At 44.9% G+C, this 22,127-nt stretch overlaps 1 protein-coding gene across 1 annotated transcript in view; it reads left to right on the forward strand.

Moving 5' to 3' along the window:
- EPHX2 (epoxide hydrolase 2) overlaps window positions 1-22,127 on the forward strand; it is a 68,890-nt gene that overhangs the window by 9,983 nt on the left and 36,780 nt on the right. Inside the window, exons 2-9 of the mRNA XM_055087342.1 lie at window positions 3,043-3,127; window positions 6,158-6,341; window positions 8,252-8,442; window positions 9,861-9,983; window positions 13,358-13,432; window positions 16,329-16,424; window positions 16,954-17,032; window positions 19,666-19,700. Coding sequence (XP_054943317.1) covers window positions 3,043-3,127; window positions 6,158-6,341; window positions 8,252-8,442; window positions 9,861-9,983; window positions 13,358-13,432; window positions 16,329-16,424; window positions 16,954-17,032; window positions 19,666-19,700 — 868 coding nt within the window. The remainder of the gene's footprint in view (window positions 1-3,042; window positions 3,128-6,157; window positions 6,342-8,251; window positions 8,443-9,860; window positions 9,984-13,357; window positions 13,433-16,328; window positions 16,425-16,953; window positions 17,033-19,665; window positions 19,701-22,127) is intronic.

The following is a 22,127-nucleotide window of genomic DNA, read 5'->3' on the forward strand; positions in this document are numbered from 1 at the left end:
AGCTTCCCCCCTCCGCCACCCGCAGTCTCCGCCCGCGAAGGGGCTTCTAGTGTGTGGAAACCTTTCCTCCTTCACAGCTCCCTCCCACTGGTGCGGGTCCCGTCCCTATTCTTTTGTCTGTTTTTTCTTTTTTCTTTTCCCTACCCAGGTATGTGGGGTGTTTCTTGCCTCTTGGGAGGTCTGAGGTCTTCTGCCAGCGTTCAGTAGGTGTTCTGTGGGAGTTGTTCCACATGTAGATGTATTTCTGATGTACTTGTGGGGAGGAAGGTGATCTCCGTGTCTTACTCCTCCACCATCTTGAAGGTCCCCTGCTAATCGCTTTCAGGGGTTTTAATTTCTCTTAATTTTGTAGTTTTTAGTGTAGAGGTCTTAAACCTCTTTCATTAGATTTATTTTTTTTAATGCTAAGGTAAATGATATTTTTAAAAAATTTTATTTCCAATTGTTTGTTATCATTTCTTTTAAACCATCTCTTTCCTGTCCTCAAGATTTTTATTTTGATCTATCTTTAAGTTGACTAGAAGTCTTTCTTGAATTTTTTTTCCAGGAAAGGTGTGATAGCAAACTATTGTATTAGTTTTACCTGTCTGAAACTGGTTTGTGTGGTTCTCAGGTTATCCGTAATCAATGTTGTGGTTGGACCAGTCCTTGTGGTTCTTACTGTGACTGCAAGACGCCCTTCAGGAGTAGTCATCAGGGAAAAAAGTAAAGGTTTGTTACTTACAAGACCTGGAAATTACACAGCACTCCTAGGGCCACACAGTGAGGATGTGAGGAGAAAGAGAGCAAGCACATGGGCCTGAATTCTGCTTTGACTGGGGATCATGGTGGGGCCACCGTGGTTTTGTGGGCCCACTCTTTATTGGTGAATTTCAAACACGAGCAGGAATTTAAAGCATGGGAAAAGAAAAACACCAAATGACCCAACTGGTCAGTTATTGAAATCAACCAAGATCTCTAAAACAAAGGAGCCTCACTGGACATAAAGTAAGTTGTCTGCGGATAGATTGGGGGGGTATTGTTTCTTGTTATCTTTTAATCTCAGTGTCTCATGAGTATTACTCCACAATCTTATCACATTTAAAGTTGCAGAGGCCTTCCCTGGTGGCGCAGTGTTTGAGAGTCTACCTGCCGATGCAGGGGACACAGGTTCATGCCCCGGTCTGGGAAGATCCCACATGCCGCGGAGCGGCTGGGCCCGTGAGCCACGGCCGCTGAGCCTGCTCGTCTGGAGCCTGTGCCCGCAACGGGAGAGGCCACAACAGTGAGAGGCCCGCATACCGCAAAAATAAATAAATAAATAAATAAATAAATAATAAATTTGCAGAATAGAAGGCTGTTATCAGTCTGAATTGTTTTTCTTTAGTGTATAATCTGTTTTTCTACACAAAAGGTTTTCTGTTATACTTTCTTATCCCAGGAATTGAAACGTTTCCCTACCCTATGCCTGCTGTGGTTCTTTTTTCATTAATTTTGCCTGTTGTTTGGCGAACACTTTTGATTTGAGAGCTCAGATTTTTCTTCAGCCCAGAGACATCTTCTCCCATTATTCCTTTGACTATTGCTTCTCTGATCTTTCCTTCTGTGATTTTTCTTGTTTATTGAAGGAATTTGGCCTCCATAGGTCTTATCTTTTGCACATTAATTTTAATTGCTTCATCATTTAACTCTTTGTTCTTGGAAAATTTGTTGGGTCTTTTGATTCACTAATTTCATTTTCTGTAATAGCCATTTCACTGTTCACTGCTTTTATTAACCTTAAAATTTGAAAGTCATGCTTTCCAGTGCCAACAACTTATCTCAAATTGCTTCTTTTTTAAAAAATACTGCCTGCTTTTGTCCGATAGAGTCACTGACATCTCCTTCCTCTATAGCTGCATTCTTCCTTCACTTCCTCTTCTTTTATCAGCCCCTAATCTTCAGGCAGAAAAAACAATTTTCCCTTTGCTTTTCCATCTCACTCATCCACTGTGTAATAGTTATTTGTTTATATGTTGCCTCCCTTGTTCTCCTGTGAGCTCCCTAAGAATAGATCCAAATTTTTCCATTTTTATATCACGGCATCTGGCACAATGCCTTGATGCCTTCGGTCCTCAATGCAAGATTGTTGAGTTGAACTGTATATTGCTCCTTGAAATTGGATAGCAGCTGGGGAAGGGCATGAGGGATCTTTTCGAGGTGATGGAAATGCTCTAAAACTGCAATGTGGTGATATTTGCACACCTCTATAAAATTACTACAAGTCATTGAATCGTACAGTGAAAACATGTGAATTGGGTGTTATGTAAGTATAATTTAACAATGCTGTTTTTTAAAAAAGACACCTGATGGCAAAGATGTGCCAAAGCCACTGCTGATGCTGGAAAATTGAGCAAGGCTACAAATAGTATGGATATATTTTTTTTAACGTTTTGTCTAAAGTTGATTATTGTTACCTGCAAGAGGGTTAGTCAGGTAAAAGGTTGTAGACTGTTACAGATATGAAACTCCCAGATATTTGTTCTCTTAACTTGGGAATGGTAAATACTTTTAACTGGGTTGCCAATTCCAGTCCATTGTAAATATTTGCCTGGAACACTGTACTAAGAAGGATCATAAATCAGTGTCTGGATGCAGTGGTATAGGATGTGGTGATGGGTTATTAAAATCGGCCAGGGATTCAGAGTTGTGCTTGCATGCCAGGTACGTGCCATCCATTATCTGGCTGATGTCACCCAGCCAGCCATGTTGGGGTAGCTCAGCCACCACTGGTGTGAGAAATGATCAAGAAAGTGGAATGGGACCTTATGTTTTGTAATGTAGGGAAGTGAGAGGGCAATGAGCTGCTCTCTCTGTGTCTGCTACTCTTCAGGACCACATATAAGAGATGAATATGAATTGAGGTGTATTAATCACCTAGGGTCACCATAAAGAAGGACCACAGACTGGGTGGCTTCAACAACAGTTCCAGAGGCTAGAAGTCCAAAATCAAGGTGTCTGTCCCCTACCTGCCATTGTGATGAAGTCATTTGAACGTTCCTGGTGTTTCTTTGTGTCTTGCAGAGGCTTTCTGAATGGAGCTTTCATGAAAGGAGGCCCAGATGGTTCCAGTGCCCGCATGATGAAGGGAGAGATCACGTTTTCCCAGGTGTGGCGACACCTCATAGACCCCCTTGAGAAGGTGTTCTGTAACTACCCACCCATCTCCCCTGCTGACCATAAGCTCCCTGAGGGCAGTGCCATGTCTGCCTCACCCGTTTACCCCTCATAACACTTAACTCACAAGACTGGGCTGGAGACATTTAAGATTGTTTATTGTCTCTTTGATCCAAGCAGAGGGCCACACCCCGGTGATTAGGAAATTTCCGAGCCCTTGAAGATCTATGCCAGGGAATTACAGCAGCCAGAGTAGCTTTTTTTTTTTTTCCCCTTAAGCTGTGGTTAAATACACATCACATAAAATTTACCACCTTGATCATTTTTAAGTATACAACTCAGTAGTGTTAAGTATATTCACGCTGGGTAACCAACACCACCATCCATCTCCAGAACTCTTTCCATCTTGCAAAACTGAAACTCTATACCCATTAAACAACAACTCCCCATTCCTCCTTTCCCCAACCCCTGGCAACCACTATTGAACTTTCTGCCTCTGTTTAGCTACTATACATATCTTATATAACTGGAATCATGCAATATTTGTCCTCTAGTGACTGGCTTATTTTGCTTCACATGATGTCTTCAGGGTTCTTCCATATTGTAGCATGTGTCACAATTTCCTTCTTTTTTAAGGATGAACGATATTCCATTGTATGGCTAGACTACATTCTGTTTATCCATTCATCTGTCGATGGACATTTAGGTTACTTCCTCCTTTTGGTCATCATGTCTAATGCTGCTAGGAACATGGGTGTACAAATATCAGTTTGAAATCTTGCTTTCAGTTTTTCTGGATATATATCCAGAAGTGGGATTGCTGGATCATAGGTAGTTTTCCATTTTTAATTTTTTGAGGAACCACCATAGTGTTTTCCATAGTGGCTGCACCATTTTACATTTTCCTCCCAACAGCGCACAAAGTTTCCAGTGTTTCCACAACCTTGTCAACCTATTATTGTCTGTTTTCTTGATAGTAGTCATCCTTAGAGTAGTTATTTTCAGAGAAGGGCCACTGGGTCAGGGGAAGTTTTGTTAATTAATAACTATAAGATGGGTGGACTTTGGAATCTGATGTCGGGATTTGGATCATCATAGCTACCACCTACAGACGTGTGAGCACAGCATGTCACAGAACCTCTCAAAGTCTCAGTTTTGCCACCTGTAAAATGAGATCGATAACATGCTCCGTCTCCTAGGTTGTTACGAAGCTTGAAAAGTGCTTAGCACAGTGCCTGGCACGTAATCAGTGCTCAATAAATAGTAGTTATTGTTGTTACTACAACCTTGATTTTTTTAAATTGAAGTGTAGTTGTAGATTATTTTTAAATAAAGTAATCAGAATCTAAAACCACTTCAATTCTCAATTAGTGCCTTGGAGAAGAAAGGCTATTGAGAATCTACTCTATGAGCACGCAGATAAAACAGTCTGGTTTTTTTTTTTTTTTAATTTATGAATTACAGCCACCTATCAGTCTAACAGGGAACTTGGAGCCCATCATAATAGAAAGCAAAGCCCACCTTTCCAGTGAAGACACGTGTGGTCTTAGCGTGGGGAGTGTAGTGAATTTTGGTCACTTTAAAACTCTCTTTCACACGCACACACACACACACGCAAACACACAGACACATATTTTGGCAACTCGTGAATGAAAACTGTAATGATACCAGTGGGGATAAACATTACTGAAGCTTGAATCAATAAAAAAAAAGCTTCAGTAATATTGTTGGAAGGTAAGGAAAGAGAGAAGTGGTATGAATTTCATTCATTTACACGTGACTATACAGTTTTCCCAACACCATTTATTGAAGAGACTGTTCTTGCCTCATCGTGTATTCTTGGCTCCTTTGTCATAAATTAATTGACACGTGGGTTTTTTTCTGGGCTCTCTATCATTCTGCTATTGACGGGTATTTGGGTAATTTTTAGTTCGGTACTATTATATACGAGACAAGAGTGCTACTATGATAGTGTATAAATATACCACAATCTATTCTGCTATTAATGGGTGTATTCGTTTGCTAGGGCTACCATAACAAAATACCACAGACTGGGTGGCTTAAACAACAAAATTTATTTTGTCATAGCTCTGGAGGCTAGAAGCCCAAGACCAAGGTGTTGGCAGGGTTGGTTTCTTCTGAGGCCTCTCTCCTTGGCTTGTAGGTGGCCGACTTCTCCCTGTGTCCTCACATTCTTTCTTCTGTGTGTGTCTGTGTCCTAATCGCCTGTTCTTATAAGGACACCAGTCAGATTGGATTAGGGCCCCCCAACCTCATTTTTGTCGTGGTCCGAATGCAGGTTGGAAAAGAATTTCCAGACACAAGGCAGAATGTAAAAATGATAGAATTTATTAGAGGGAGGGGTGGCTGCCTGAACAGTGGGCCGGCTGACTTCCTAGTAGTCTGGGAGAGTCGAGCCCAAACATGTGCTACTGATCAGTTTTTATAGCCAGAAAACAAAAGAATGGTCCGAGGTGAAAATTTCATTTACTGATTGGTCGAGGCACATATACCTTCCTTCTGTAGGGTGGAGTGGGACAGGCAAGATGCCTTTACTTATTTGGGACAGGTCCTTTTGCCTAGGTGGGCTCAGGAATTTCGTAACCATCGCAACACGGTGGGGAGAGCAAGTAAGAGTCCTGTAGGGGTTGTAACGCTGAAACTTTTACAGGCAGGGTCGTCCTTTGTCCTTGGAGCACCACAATTTTACCTTAATGATCTCTTTAAAGACCCTCTCTCCAAAGGACAGTCACATTCTGAGGTCCTGAGGGTTAGGACTTCAACATGAATTTGTCGGGGACCCAATTCAGCTCTAACAGGGGGATTTGAGTAGCTTCTAGTTTGCAGTTCTTAGGAAAAGTGCTGCTATGAACATTTTTGTACATGTCTTTTGGTGAACATATGTAGACATTTCCACTGGGTATGTGTCCAGGAGTGGAATTGCTGGATCACAGGGAATGCATGTGTTCAGATTTAGTAAATGCTGCCCAAAGCTTTTCCAAGTGGTTTCACCAATTGACAGTCCCTCATCAATTCACTTTCACGGTGGATGCCATTCATGGAAGAAAACTGCAGGAAATGTTCTGAGGACTCTGGAATTTGCCTCCCTGAGAATTTCTCTATAAATCAGATCTTTGGCAAGGCGCTTGCAGCAAGAAAGGTCAACGACCCCATGCTTCAGGCAGCTCTCACTCTCAAAAAGAAGGGTAAGGATCTGATACTGGCCGTTCTCTGACCCAACCACACCAGAACCCTTGGGAGGGTCAGGTCAGAATACATCTAAATGTGCATTGAGATCACGAATCTTCTGGGCCTTGATGAAAAGCTGTTCTTCAAACCTAGCCTCAAAGTAAGTTTCAGCAAACGGCGAAAATCAGCACTGTCAGCTGGAAAAATGAAAGAATTTTGTTTAATAAAGCGATTTATGCCTCATGAGCAAAATTCTCTCCCTACCAATGTACTAGTAATGACCCGAATGACCCAACCTCTTGTCACATTTATTAGAAAACAAGGCCTTTTGTTTTTTTTCTTCCCCCCTAAGCATGTGGAATCTTAGTTCCCCAACCAGGGATTGAACCCATGCCCCCTGCAGTGGAAGTGCAGAGTCTTAACCACTGGACCACCAGGGAAATCCCCAAAACAGAGCCTTTCAAGCAACCATGGTCTTCTTAACCTCTGAGGTCAGAGTGTCTGAGCTATGAGCTGGCTGACACGGATTCAGGTGGTGTGAAATAGGCTAGGACACAAGGTCATGTTCGGTCAATAGGAATTTATTTATTGCACAGAAAATTTAATTGTTAATTACAGAGATGATTTTAAATTATGGAAAAATGCTTTAGGCATGAGGTTAAATAATAAAAGCAGAATGCAAAACTGTCAGAACACTAAGATTACAGATATGTAAAAATGCAGTTGGATGTAGAGAAGGAAAAGGCAAGGTGTTGTATTGATAGGATGATAAGCAATTTCTTTTTTTTTCTTTTGAAAATACCCTTTAATGTTCCTATGATATTCTTATAAGAAAAGTTATTTTAAATCAAAGCCAAAAAAAAAGATATTCATGCCTAATTAAAATGAATATCTTAAAAAAAAAATCAAAGCCAACCCCTTATGAAAAAGTTAGTCACTCCTTACCATGAAATCCATAAAATAAAACCTGCATGTGATAAACGCTGAAACATTTTTTTTTCAGGTTCAAAAATAGTGTTGGAATCTGCCAAGGAATCGGCTCACATTATTCAATGACAGGCACATTTATACTCATATATATTAGTAATTCCTTCAGTTGATTTTCCTTGAATAGGCATTTGTTTAGTGGCAGAGCCCAGCTCTTCGTCACAGGCATATTTGAGGTCATCCTACCCACTTATCAGTAGGCTTACCTGGTTGTGGCTGAGACATCCCTGGTCCATATTTCCCACTCATATTACATGGAAAGGGTCTGTCCATTGACTTATCCTTGTCTTGTTTCCAGCATCTCCTGGTTCTTGTCCTGTCTGGTTAGGCAGGGGATAATGCTGTCTCTGTTTACATTTCTCTAGTTTTGAAATGGGAACACCATCTCTGCCAAGGCAGGTGTTTTGAAGCGTGGTCCAGCAGAGTTTGCAATAATGTAGACTGGGAGGAGGGTTGGATTGGCAGTCCAAAGTGGGATTCTGGGCCTGCCTCAGCTCTGCCTGCACTCTGCGGCTCTGGGCAGCTTATAGTTTGTCTGAGCTTCCATTTTCCCGTTGGTAAAAGTGGGATGGTAAGATCTGCCCTGCCTGCCCCAAAGGTGTGAGGATCGAATGGGCTGATGAATGTCAAAACACTGATCAAATGAGCTGAGGAATATCACAACTTCTTGCTCTACGATTGCAAGAAATGAAGGGATGTAGTGTTTCCATCTGAAAGCCCTTGGTGCACACCGTTAGGGGCTCTAGCGTCTGCGCCGGGAGGGGCTTATGGGTAACGATGGTGCCTTTCTAACTTGTCAGTTTAGAAGCCAGACGTCAGGAGATTGATGTAAGTGAGCAGAACCCCGCCTGGCCCCGTCTTGGGGCCCCCTGTGGGATACCTGGAGCTTCTCAGAGCAAAGTTCTATAGCTGGTCTGTTCACTGGTACCTTCTCACTCAGGATTTACAACCTGCATCCTCACCAACATCTGGCTGGATGACAGCACCCAGAGAGGCAGCCTGGCCCAGATGATGTGTGAGCTCAGGCCGCACTTCGATTTCCTGATTGAGTCATGCAGGATCGGAATGGCCAAGCCTGACCCTCAGATCTACAAGTTCGTGCTGGACGTCTTGAAGGCCAGCCCCAATGAGGTACCTAGACACTGCCTTTCAGTGGAAAAGAATGTTCTAGAGATATTGCAATCAAGAAAAATTGAGGAGGCGTGAACAGAGGGGGGGCACCTGGGGCCTGGCAGGGTGGTCCTATGTCCAGTGGCAGGTGCCACTTCTCCCAGGCCAGGACTTCTAAAGGGCTTTTACCCACCCCTTCAGCCTAGAAAGTTCTACCGGAGGTGGGCATCTGGCTCCTCTCCGTGGCTCTTACAGGACCTTGGTTAAAACAGGTATTGTCAAAAGCTGCCAGACCAGCTGCCTCAGTTTACCTAAAAGAAACATAGAGCCTGGGAGACTTTCCCAAGACACAGGCTAGTCAGGGTCACCCCACCAAAGGCTGGGCAGGAATGGGCTCCAATACTGCAGGAGTCTCCTTGTAGGGTATCACCGCACCCCTAAATTCTGTCTTCATGCCGTCTCTAGATTATCTAGTCTAAAATGTTGTTTTTGTTGTGTTTCCCTGCTCCAATCTCCAAAAAGGCCTTTGGACCAAGATGAAATTCCTTTCTCTGGCATTTCTGACCCTTTCTTGTTAACCCTGCTTCACCCACCAGCTGATCAGAGGGAAATCCTTACCTGTTCAATCCCAGAACTCTTCCCTTCTCCTCTCAAACTTTGCTTCTCTCTTCTCAGCCCCCAGATTAAGCATTAGAACAGCGCTCCAAATTTTAGTATGCATATAAATAAATGTCTTTTCATTGATGGCTTTTAGGTTGGATGAGCTGCTTAGACATCCAGGCCTGCCCTAATCCAAGATTATAAATAACTGCCCCATGCTTTCTTCTACAACTTTAAGGCTTTTCTTTTTTCTTTAAGGATCATTTCTTTTGACATTTAAATCTTTGATCTATTCAGAATTTATTTGGGGAATAAGTGAAGAAAGGACCCACTTTTTCCCCCAAACTGTTGAAATAATTAAATAACCTTTTAAATAATCTTTTTCCTCACCAATTGGGCGTGACACTTTTATTAGAAACTAAATTTTCATTTGTATATGAGTCTATTCCTCGCCTCTCTGTTTTATTATCTGACTTTATTATAGCTCTTTTCCAGACATTTTTTGGGGGGTCTATTCATACATGTTGATTTTCCTAGGTGAATTTTAATGTCATCCTGATAAGTTTCTATTCTTCTTTAATCTTCTTACAGTTTCAGAATTCAGGGAACGTGTATCTATCTGTGTGTTTATGTTTATGTAATTAAATGTTTTTAATTTTAAGAGTAAACAGTTACATGGAGAGAAAAAAGAATTCTTAATCTCTAATCAATCAATTTTATTGTGAGATTATTAATTCTTCATCTCAACCTCTGCTCTCACTTTAACGTGTTTCTGGCCGGTGGCCCTTGTGCGTGAGTTTTGCTTTGGTCGAAGTGATGTCCACGCTCTTTGCATTCAGGTGGTTTTCTTGGATGACTTCGGCGTTAATCTGAAGCCGGCCCGTGACCTGGGGATGGTCACCATCCTCGTCCGTGACACTGACACTGCCCTGAGGGAGCTGGAGAAAGTAACCGGGCTGCAGGTAACTTTCTGTCTGCGCTGAGTCGGATTTCCTGTCGCTCATCTGTGTTTAGGTACGCAAGAGACAAAGCAGGTGGGGGCATTCACTGCCCCCGGTGTGATTCCCAGTAGGGAGCTCCTCGGTGGGAGACTGTTACCCTTTGTGCAATCAGCATGATGTCCATGAGGAACTTCCTGTTTCCTTCTCTGCAGTCAGTGAACAGGGAAAGGACACTCTGAGAGCAAGAGTCTATACTGGTCAGACTCAGAGGACCAAGACTAGAGTGGGGCCTTCAAAGCCACCCCTTCAGAGTAAATACTGAGAATGTAGTTGCTGGGTTTGCCCCTGGGGTGTGGAGGGGGACCCCAGTCCTTCTCTGCTCTGCCTGGTCATGCTGCTTGCACTCAGGTGTAGTGGTTTAGTTCCACCTGGGTCACACCCTCTTGGCAGTCAGAGGGAAGGCTCCTAAGTAAACCTGTCCCGAGCCCAGGAGGCTGGGATGCCCGTAATAATGCCCCTGGGGGCTGATGGGATTAGCCTGCTCTGCCAGAGCCGAGGCACCTTTTGTTCTTGTAATTTTACCTAAGATCACTGATCCCACTGAGTCTGGGAGTGACAGTTTCGTAGGCTTTTGTAAGCCATGCTTTGCTCGTATCAGTGTGCTGGGAAAGGAGGTGCGGGAGCCCATACACTTGATTGACGTAAAAGGCGTCACACTGTTTTTTCAGAGGGAACTATATTAGCTTCCTACGGCTGCCGGAAAGTAGCACAGACTTGGTGGCTGAGACAGCAATCTCTCTAGGAGTCTAGAAGTCCAAGAGCAAGTTGTTAAGGGTTGGTTTCTTCTGAAGCCTTCTCGCTGTGTCTTCACACGGTCTTCCCCTGTATGTGTCTCTTCTTGTAAACACACCAGTCAGATTGGATTCTGTCTCCAGTGGGCCCACTACAGGGACCTCATTTAAGGTTCATCACCTCTTTAAAGACCTTATCTCCAAATATTAGTCACATTCTCAGGTCCTGGGGGTTAGGACTTCAGCAGATGCATTTGGAGGGCACACAGTTTTGCCCCCATAACAGGAACAGCTGACTTTTCGTCTTTAACATATAAATTAAAACGTATATCTAATGACTCTACAACCTTAGAGCATCTCACCCAAGCTTGATTTGTCCTTCTGCAAGCCTGGAGGTCTTGTGCAGCAGAGAAGAAAGCATCCAGACTTGGAATCGGAGCATCCTCTTGCTGGTCCCATTTACCAGGCTCCTCCCCTCATTACATCTGAGCCACAGACACCTGTCCTGTAAAATTGGGAAAGTGAGCCATTGTCCCACCTATCTTTTCCTCAGGGGTTTGGGGAAGGTATAAGGGAAAATGATAATCATTTCTTTTTAAACAGAGGAGAAGCGCCTCTTGTCTATCAGGAAAGCTATGGGAATCAGTCATGAATGGGCTTTATAAACTGGACAAACACATGGCAGAATCATTAGGGTAGGAAACCCGCACCCTCCCCACCCCTGGAACCAATGGGACATCCCCTGGTGTGTGAGCTAGGAAGTCGGGGACACAGCAGATAAAGGACCCCAGGGGACGCTGGCCCTGGTGGGTGTCTGGGCTCCTTCCCTGCCATCAGAGGCACCCAGCTGCCCATCCCCACGGGCCACACCCTGGGTCCTCTCCAGACGCCACAGAGGTGGGCGCCCACCTATCTCAACCTCTGAGATGCCCAGGCAGACTCTTCCGTGTTTCAAAGTAGGTGAATTCCTTAGTCTACTCCTCCCCATTTTAGAGGGCAGAAAACTGGGGAGCGGAAGAGAACGGCTTCTTCCTTAGTTCTCACCTGTAGGACTAAAGATGAGAAGTCAAGCAGTGGGAGTCACCAACGCGATGCTGTGCACAAAAGGCCCACTTACGTGAGCTCAGCATCCCGTCCTTTGTCAGTTCTGTCTCAAGGAAACCGACACCAATACATTACGGAAGCTTCTTAAGGATCCTTTGCTCAGGAATTTTCCTGTTTACCGAGATGGACAAAGATGGGTAACCTGACCCCCCTGGGGCTCCAGAGGACAGACTTTCATCAGCTGAATTGCATCCCCCCCACCAAATTCATATGCTGAAGCCCCAACCCCCAGGACCTCACAATGTGAGTGTATTTGGAGACTGGATCTTTAAAGAGGTATTTAAGGTAAAATGAGGTCATAAGGATGGGCCCTAATCCATTAAGACTGGTGTCCCTATAAGAAGAGGAGATTAAGACACAGACACACATAGAGGGAAGGCCATGTGAGGATACAGGGAGAAGATGGCCGCCTACAAGTCAAGGAGAGAGGCCTCAGGAAGAACCAACCCTGCCAACACCTTCTTGGACTTCCAGCTTCCAGAACTGAGACAATAAATGTCTGTTGTTTAAGCACCCCAGTCTGCAGCACAGTGTTGTGGCTGCCCGAGCTGACCCATACGAGGCCTGGAGAGTTCGATTTTGGCCGACCTGAAGAAGAAACCCTTTAACGGAGTCATGTAATGATGGGATGACTGCTCTGTGAACTTGGCATTCCTGGCTGTGTCCAGCATGAGCCTGGGTGACCGCTTGAGGAGCTGCCCTAAAGTCCAAAATCTCAGTGTTGGGGAGCAAGTGGTGTTTATTCCTCGCAGATGTGAAATTCAGTGGGTGGTGGCTTGCGTCACAGCCATTCTAGGACCCAGGTTGACGGAGAACCCCCTTCTTCTACTGGTGGTTTCCGAGGTCACGCTGAACACCAGATGAAAAGGGGGAAAAGCATGTAGAGAATCACGTAGGGATTTTCACAGCTCTGGTGGGCTGGCCATGCACTTCTTTTTTAATTTTATTTTAATGCATTTTAAATATTCTTTTCCATTATGGTTTATCACAGGATATTGAATATCATTCCCTGTGCCATACGATAGGACCTTGTTGTTTATCCATTCTAAATGTAATAGTTTGCATCCACTAACCCCAAATTCCCAATCCATTCCTCTCCCTCCCCCCGACCCCTTGGCAACCACAGGTTGTTCTCTATGTCTGTGAGTCTGTTTCTGTTTTGTAGGTAGGTTCATTTGTGCCATATTTTAGATTCCACATATAAGTGAGATCATACATATGGTATTTGTCTTTCTCTTTCTGACTTACTTCACTTAGTATGATCATCTCTAGTTGCATAGGCCGTGCTCTTTGTCCGCATCCTGTTGGCCAGAGCTCAGTCACCGGACTCCACTGACCCTAGAGGAGAGGGGGCTGGGTTGGTCAGTCACTCATAGAACTCAGGAAGCCATGGCAAAGGTGACCCAGGGGCTGTCTTATGGAGTTTTGTGAACTCACTCTGAGGCCTTCACGTGGAAGGAGGCAGAGCCGTCTCCCTCACTGTGTCTCTCCTACTTTCAGCTTCTCCAAGCTGCAGCCCCCCGACCAATGCCCTGCGATCCAAGCACCGTGAGCCATGGGTACGTGCCCATAAAGGTGAGTCAGCGCTCTCTCACCATCAGCTGAGTCTCTCTAACCAGCCCCCCTAAAACGACTGGTGAGACGTTGGTGAAATCTCAAGGGTAGCTACACATCCATCATGTATATGGAAACGGTATTTCCCACAAGTATGATTCCTCAAAAATCAATAGCAGACGTGGACCAATGTGCAGACTCCCATGGAACAACAGGCCACGTGGGGCCTTGCTCTGTCCCCGCAGCCTGCGTGTCTGGCACTTTATTTCATTATTTCATCCAGCAGGTATTATCGGCCCTTCCTCTGTGTCAGGCACGGGCCAGATAGGAGGGATGCAGGGAGGCACCAGACCTGCACCAGCTGCAGAGAGGGAAACGGCCAGTCATTCGCCCAGGGGTCAGGGCTGCAGCAAGACCGAGGCCACCTGCAGAGGGGCCCTGACTCCTGACCCAGCCGGCATACAGAGCAGGGCTTTAAAACATCTTCTCAGCTTCACTGTGGGATCTTTCTTCATTTGTCACTGTGGCCATTTAACTAAGACAGGACCTAAAGCTACGGGTTAGCTCACAAGCAAAACAAAACTCAACAGTTGCTTTGGAGCCGGATGGAACCAGTTTGAATCCTGGCTTTGGCACTTGCTAAGTTGGCAAATGTGGGCACATTTCTTGTCATTCTGGACCCCAGTGTACACAGCTTTATAATGAGATGGCGGTAATACCTCCCCTCAACGTTCTTGTAGGGATTACTTGAAATACCCAATGTTGATCACGGGGGGTAGTACCTTGTGCTTCATAAAGAAGAGAGCTGGTGTCCTGAGCTGTGCAGGTCTGGGACCTGGGGAGGGCCTGCCGCCCTGGAGGAGAGCCCCATGGAAGTTCAGTGAGCATTTGCTATTTGCTAGGCACAGAGAGAAATACCTAGATGAATGGAGGTCTTCTGTGACCTCAAGGATTGTATGGTCTGCATTCTGCCGAGGTAACGTTCCCTGCAGTTACATTACAGGATGCGGCCCTAACGGCAGTGGCTCGAGCACTCAGAACGGGCTCTGTAGGGGGTGGAGAAAGTGACTGTAATTGCGGGGGATGAGATTCAGCGGTGAAGTGAGCATCAGACGGTGAGTGGGATTTGGATAGTGAGAAAGGGCTTTTCTGGTCAATGTGGCTGCTCTTATAACCCTGGGTGCTCCTGGACCGGTTTCATAAGGTTTCATAAGCTCCCTTCAGACCTCGTCTCTAATATTGATGCCGAGTAAGGGGCTCTTTGCCTGGGCCTGGGGTCTGTCTGGGCTGTGACCCTGCATCTCCAGCCCTACAGACAGGGTTACTCTCATAATCCTCCTGATGCTTGCGTGTCCAGCCAGTTTCAGTAGATTCCCCATTTGACCTTGAAGGAGTGTGATCAGAGCTGCCTAACCACTTCCTCTGCCCGCACCCCAAAACTAAAGGGCTGGGGCAGTGGCCTCTGGGGAGCCCAGGCTCTGGGAGTGCTATTGCCTTGATGCTAATGCAACTCAAAGTGCGTTGATAATAGATCTTTTCCATTTTCTGGCTTAACGGCAATTTTAGAACACACTGTTCAAAGGATGGGAAAGTGCATGCATTTGCTGAGCTACTCAGCTGAATCAAATATGTAGCAGCAAGAGCGAGCCTTCTAGTTAAGATCCATTGAGGACAGAGGCAGATTAGGATCATTTGACTGGACATCAGAACTATAACATTTTTCAGTATAAAGGAGAATAGAACTTAAAGTTCAATTCCCTCCTTTTGCCAAGTACTAAAGGGAAGACTAGAGAACACATTCTGATTAAAAAAAAAAAAGACTGTAGTCCAAGAAAGGGTTTGTGAAATGTCAGCCCAACGTTTTCTTGAGCACAATAGCTTGTTGGGAATTGTGAATGAAACTTCCGGTTTGGAACGCCAGCTTGGAGTAGTGTGAGATGCAGCGAAATAGACTTGTTCCAAGTGGATTTCTATAAAGTGAAGCTTATTTTTCTCATTTGTTTCCACTAGAAAGTTAGAGATAAAGTACTTTTGGGGAAAAATAGGGTACTTAGACTATATATTGCTTTAGTTCTTTTGCTTAGACCCCCCTGTAATAGGGTAGGCTCAGTGCTGTAACAAACAGCCCCACACTTTCAGTGGCTTGACTCCAAGTCTGTTTCTGGCTTGCAGCACGATCCCATGTGGGTTGGGAGTAGGCTCTCTCCTCGCAGTCATTCAAGCACCCAGGCTGCTTCTTTCTGCAGGTTCTTCCTTCCTCAAGGCCCAGTCCATTCAGGTGCCAGCCCAGACGGAGCACACATTTCTTCTGCTCATATGCCACTGGCCAGTCACATGGCCACACCCACTGCAGGAAGGTTGGGGGAGGCCTGGAAAATACCAGCAGGAGCCAAGGAGAAGAGAAAAGGTGGATATTGGGCCCCGGCAGTCTTGGCCGTACTCATGTAGCCCACAAAGGACCGAAAGTATAGCAAAGCTGGAAAAAATTTTCATAGTCAAGAGATAAACAGCTTTTAATGAAATAATCATGGTATTCTGCACCTTCATGTGAATACCATGCCCTGTACAAAATCAGCCCCCAGTTTAAGATATGGAAAACATGTCAAACGACAGCAGAAACTCTGACAGGATGAGGGCCTTTTAGGGAGGAAGGCCAAGTTGTTTTGTTTTCCAACATTATGATCTTCTTTTCAGGCTCTTCTTGTTCCAGTGAAACTGCCTCTTTTTATTGCACAGTTTGATCACTTGTCTCTTCTCAGACATTTTCTTCTAACATTGGTGGGCTTTTAGCTGAGAAAGCTGGGTCAGGCACGATCTGGCAATGTATTGAAATGGCCCGGGGCGATCTGCGGAAGAGGTGCCTGGTTACCCCTGGCCTGCGCTGAGGTCACTCCCCGCTCACCTCTCTCTTCTACAGCCTGGGATGTGTCTGCATTTTGTGGAGCTGGGCTCCGGCCCTGCCATATGCCTCTGCCATGGATTTCCGGAGAGCTGGTTCTCTTGGAGGTACCAGGTAAGGGAAACTGGGGGAAGTACGCCCCAGTCAGGGTGAGGGGAGAGAAGAGTCTAGATGGTGTGAGCCAGCCTGGAATATCATTAAGAAGCTGACACCTTACCGTGGAGCATCATCTCCCAAGTATGACCACGATATCTCTGAAATGTTGGGGCCGGAGATTGCTCCAGAGCTCAGATCTGTGCTAGCCTATATGCCACCTTTGCAGATTAAAAAAAGCATACTTCCTCAAGATGCTTTATGCCACCTGCTGAGAAATCTCTGTAATGAATATAGAAATCTGCAATGTCTCTGCTAGGAAAGGTGCTCTGTCAGGTGTGGCATTAGGTGCAGTGCACAAACCCTACGACCATCCATGGCAGCCGGGTGGGCTCATTCCAGCCCCATGGTGAGGACACCAGGTAGTGCCATGTAGCACTTTGAATTGAACCATTTACAGTAACAGGGAGATAGAAGGAAGCAAAGAGATGGCGTCAGCAAAACACTGATGAGCCCACACTGGAGAGGGTCTGAATTGTTTCTCTTCTAGATCCCTGCTCTGGCCCAGGCGGGCTTCCGGGTACTAGCTGTGGACATGAAAGGCTATGGAGAGTCATCTGCTCCTCCTGGTGGGTTAGCTGTTTTACAGCTGTCGGTGTTGGTCATGCCTTCTGACTGTCTGAGCTCTCCAACTGCACTGTCTTCCCCTGGTCCCAGGTCAGAGCAGGCAGCCCTTCAAGGGGGTCTCACCTCCCCCTCCCTTACCAGCTCCTGCAGTGTCCGTGTCTGTGCACTTTGGGCCCCAGATGTCTCTCCTCCTCATACTCTGAATGAATTCAAGGAACTCAATGGCCTGTGCCCCAAGGGGGTCTCCTGCCAGTCACTGAGGATATAGGATGTAGGAGGCACCATCCAGCTCCAGAACTGTTTTCATCTTGGAGAACTGAAACTCTGTACCCAGTAACTCCCCATTCTCCCTCCCCTCAGCCCCCAGCAAGCGCCCTCCTGCCCTCTCACTCTATAAATTTGACTAGTCTAGGTACCTCATCTAAGTGGATCATACAGTATTTATCCTTTTGTGACTGACTTACTTCACTTAGCATAATGTCTTCAGGGTTCATCCATGTTATAGCATATGTCACAATTTCCTTCCTTTTTAAGGATGAATAATATTCCGTTGTATGTATAGACCACAGTTTGTTTATCCATTCATCCATCGATGGACACTTGGGTTGCTGCTATGAACATGGGTGTGCAAATATCTCTTTGAGTCCCTCCTGTCAATTCTTTGGGGTATATGCCCAGAAGTGGAACTGCTAGATCATATGGTAATTCATAGGCCAGATTCTTAACCCAGTGTCTATGGATCCCAGTGGGAGTCTAACCAAGGATGGGTGTCAGGGACCTGTGAACCCTTGAGAACATGTGTGGGTCTATGAGCATTTTCCTTGGGGAGGGGGGAGTCCATTGTTTTTATCAGTTTCAGAGGGATCCTCAGCCCCAAACCTTTAAGAACCCTGGGTGGAGGCAGGAATGGGAAGCAGCCAGGTGTGCAGCAGAGTCGCTGGTCCTTCCGTGGTCAGTGATGCTCTTAGCAGCTTAGCAAGCCAAGCAACAGCTCACCAACCCCTTTTCTGAGCTGCTTTGGCTGCATGCACGTCAGGCCTGTTGTGTTGAGTTTGAAGCCCGCTGACATGGGCTGAGGCTCTCAGTCACTCAGGAGGCCACCACCAGGCCACTCAGCCTGTCATGACAGAGATATGCTTCCATGGTTGTTCCCTAAATGTCATGGTGTCGACTCAGCTGCTGTTACTGCCTCTTGAACAATGCAGAAGCATTTTAGACAAAAGGAAGGACTTTAGTCCAAATATGCACGAAAGACACCTAAGGTTTTTTTTTTTTATTTCATTATTTAAATGTTTATTTTTATTTATCTATACTGCAATCTTCCCTGAATCCCCTAGGCATCACTTAGTAATATAATTTATCATTCAAACTACAACACTATTAAAAGAGAAACTATTAATAATAACACATAAACTAAAACTGTCCTGGACAAAGTGGGACTTATGGTCATACCCTAATTATGACTCTTTTTTTTTTAAAGAAAAACATAATTTACATGTTAACTCTTGTCGAATATTATACATAACATTAGTTCTAAAGCCAAGTGCAATGATTTGGAATGCATATATGTACATTTCAGATCATTTGTGTATAAGTTTCAGATCATTTGGCAGTAGATTTTAAGTAACAAATTATTTTCCCTTAAAATTATGAAGCCTTTGTCCTAGTATTTTCTAGCTTCCCTTGTTGCTATACAGCATTCCAGTGCCATGTTACCTTTTTTCCTTACGCTTGAGACTTTTAGGATCTTTATCTGTTGTGTTCTAAAATGTTATGATATTGTGCTATGATATGGGTCTTTTTTCATCTACTTTTCTGGGTACATTTAACTTTCAGTTCTTGGAAATTTTCTTGAATTATTTCTTTGATAATTTTTTTCTTCCATTTTCTCTGTTTTTCTTTCTCTTTCTTTTCTGGAATTGCTATTATTGGTAAATGTCCAGACTGCCCAAAGCAATCTATAGAGTCAATGCAATCCCTATCAAAATCCCAATGACATTTTTTACAAAAATAGAAAAAACAATTCTACAATTCATATGGATCCACAAAAGACTACAAATAGTCAAATCAATCTAAAGAAAGAACAAAGCTGGAGGACTCATACTTCTTGATTTCAAAATATATTACAAGGCTACAGTAATACAGTATGGTATTGGTGTAAAGACAGACATTTAGACCAATGGAATAGAGAGTCCAGAAATGAACCCTTGTGTATCTGGTCAGATGACCTTCAACAAGGGTGCCAAGGCCACTCAATGGGGAAAGGACAGTCTCTTCAACAAATAGTGTTGGAAAAACTGAATATCCATTTGCAAAATAATGAAATTGGACCCTTATCTTACACCATCCACAAAAACCAACTCAAAATGGATTAAAGGCTTAAACTGAAGACCTGACACTAAAATTCCTAAATGAAAACATAGTGGGAAAGCTTTATGATGTTGGTATTGGCAATGGTTTCATGGATATGACACCAAAAGCACAGGCAACAGCAACAAAAATAAGCAAGCAGACTATATCAACCTAAGAATTTAATAAGATATATATATATATTTGTTGCCAAAGGCGCTCTTTTAGTTTGCTGGTAATTTTTAAACATGCAAATTAAGTGTATTTCTTTTCTTTTTAATTGCAGAAATAGAAGAGTATTCCATGGAAGTGTTATGCAATGTAAGAAGGATCTTTGGGTAACATCTGTAACTTCTTCTCCATCCTTGTGTTTTCACTGATACAAGACAGAAGTGTGGGTATTCATTTAAATCCTAGGAAAACAGTATTTCACAACATTTGGGTACAAACTCTTTCTTCTTTTTTTTTTTTTTAATTTTTTAAATTAATTAATTTAGTTTTGGCTGTGTTGGGTCTTCGCTTCTGTGCGAGGGCTTTCTCTAGTTGTGGCAAGCAGGGGCCACTCTTCATCGCGGTGCGCGGGCCTCTCACTATCGCGGCCTCTCTTGTTGCGGAGCACAGGCTCCAGACGTTGCAGGCTCAGTAGTTGTGGCTCACGGGCCTAGTTGCTCCGTGGCATGTGGGATCCTCCCAGACCAGGGCTTGAACCCGTGTCCCCCGCATTAGCGGGCAGACTCTCAACTACTGCGCCACTAGGGAAGCCCCAGATTCTTTCTAAAAGTCGAAGTATTTTGAAATAATAGCCAACGCTGACTGGATATCAAGTACTTTTCTAAGTTTTGGTTTTTTTTTTTGTGGTATGCGGGCCTCTCACTGTTGTGGGCTCTCCCGTTGCGGAGCACAGGCTCCGGATGTGCAGGCTCAGCGGCCACGGCTCACGGGCCCAGCCGCTCCGCGGCATGTGGGATCTTCCCGGACCGGGGCACGAACCCGGTCGTGCAGGCGGATTCTCAACCGCTGCGCCACCAGGGAAGCCCTAAGTATTTGGTGGAAGAGGAAACTGAGTCATAGGGAGGTTAAGTAACTGCCTGAGGTCAACAGCTTGTAGAACCAGGTTTAAACCCTGCAGTAGCTCCCATGCCCCTGCTCTTAGCTACTCCACCATATCACCTTTCCATTCTGAGAATTTAAAAAATCACTTTATTGTGGTAAACACATTGTTGGCCAGACCTAGGGAGTTAGTGTGTGGACTGGGAACTGCAGAGGCGTTCCTGTTCTAAGACAGGCATATGCACCGTCGGGGAGAGGGACCCTCATCTTAGAGCTTGCAGGGGAAGGCCAAGGCTGAGGTGAGGAGAGACTGTCACCCAAACCTCCATCAGCCCTGGGGCAAAAGCAAAGGCTGGAGGGACCGAGAGGAAGAAAGAGCCTCCTGCTTGGCCAGGAAACTGGCGATGCCAATGATTACGCTAAAATTACAGAAAGCCTTCATCTAAGAGGGTCACATGCCTGGAGCACCCCATCAGGCCCCACATGCAGGCTTGATGTCTCATAAGGAGAGCATGGGAAAAAGCTTAGTTTCCAGCTAGGGTGTCCTTCCTTCCTCAGTTTCTGAATCTTTGCCTCTTTCACTCTGCCACTTCTTGCTCGGATCTACCCCCTGATCCTGCCAAGAACTCACCAGCCTCCATCATCTTTAAAATACAGGGTTATGGAAAACATAATGACGATCCTTAATGGCGCTTACCCTCAAGTGCCCCTAAAATTTTTTTTTCTCCACTACATTCCCCCTCAAAAGTATTGAAAACCCTTTCTTCTTAACTACAAATTTGTGTGCCCGTTCATCAAACAACTGTTATTTGTTTTAGAATGGGTACCTTTAAGGGACCATAAACCTATTCTCTGTACGTTTGTAGTCCTAGGATTCCCAATTAGGAGTATCGGGATGCGACACAGCAGTAACGCTGTCTTCTAAAGTTCATTAACGGGACTTCCCTGGGGGTCCAGTGGTTAAGACTCCGCGCTTCTACTGCAGGAGGGGCAGGTTCGATCCCTGGTCAGGGAACTAAGATCCCACATGCTACGCAGCACAGCCAAAATATATTTAAAAACAAACAAAACCCCCCACTATCTTCTAAAGTTCATTAATGTTGGGAGGTTTGTCTCCACCCGGTTGTCCCTTTCATTGGGTGTGACCTTGGGTAAGTCATTTAACCTTTCCAGATCGTGCTGTCAGGTGTAAAATACAGTGAATGGGTGGGCTTCATGCTCTCCAAGGCCCCTCGAGACCTGAGCGCGATTCTCAGTTTGTGGGCTGTGGAAATAACACTGAACTAATCTCCAGCTTCTCTGTTAATTGGAGAGTGAAAAAATAGTGGCCTGCAGGCAGTCCAGCAGGGATGAGGGATGCTTCATCTATGGTGTGCAGACCCTCGGGAGTCCATGAACCCCTGATAGTGCGTGCAGAAGTTGAGGCAAAGGTGCCCATGAGTTTTTTCCTGGGAGAAAACCCACAGTTGCCATCAGATCCTTGAAGAGATCTAAGGAGACAGAGGAACCACTTTAGCTGGGGGAAAGGGGTAGGGGGATCGTGACATATTCTGTCCTCTCTGTTTTGTTTTGTTTTGTTAACATCTTTATTGGAGTATAATTGCTTTACAATGGTGTGTTAGTTTCTGCTTTATAACAAAGTGAGTCAGTTATACATATACATATGTCCCCATATCTCTTTCCTCTTGCGTCTCCCTT

This window comes from Physeter macrocephalus, chromosome 9, assembly GCF_002837175.3.
Source record: "Physeter macrocephalus isolate SW-GA chromosome 9, ASM283717v5, whole genome shotgun sequence".
Taxonomy (NCBI): Eukaryota; Metazoa; Chordata; class Mammalia; order Artiodactyla; family Physeteridae; genus Physeter; species Physeter macrocephalus.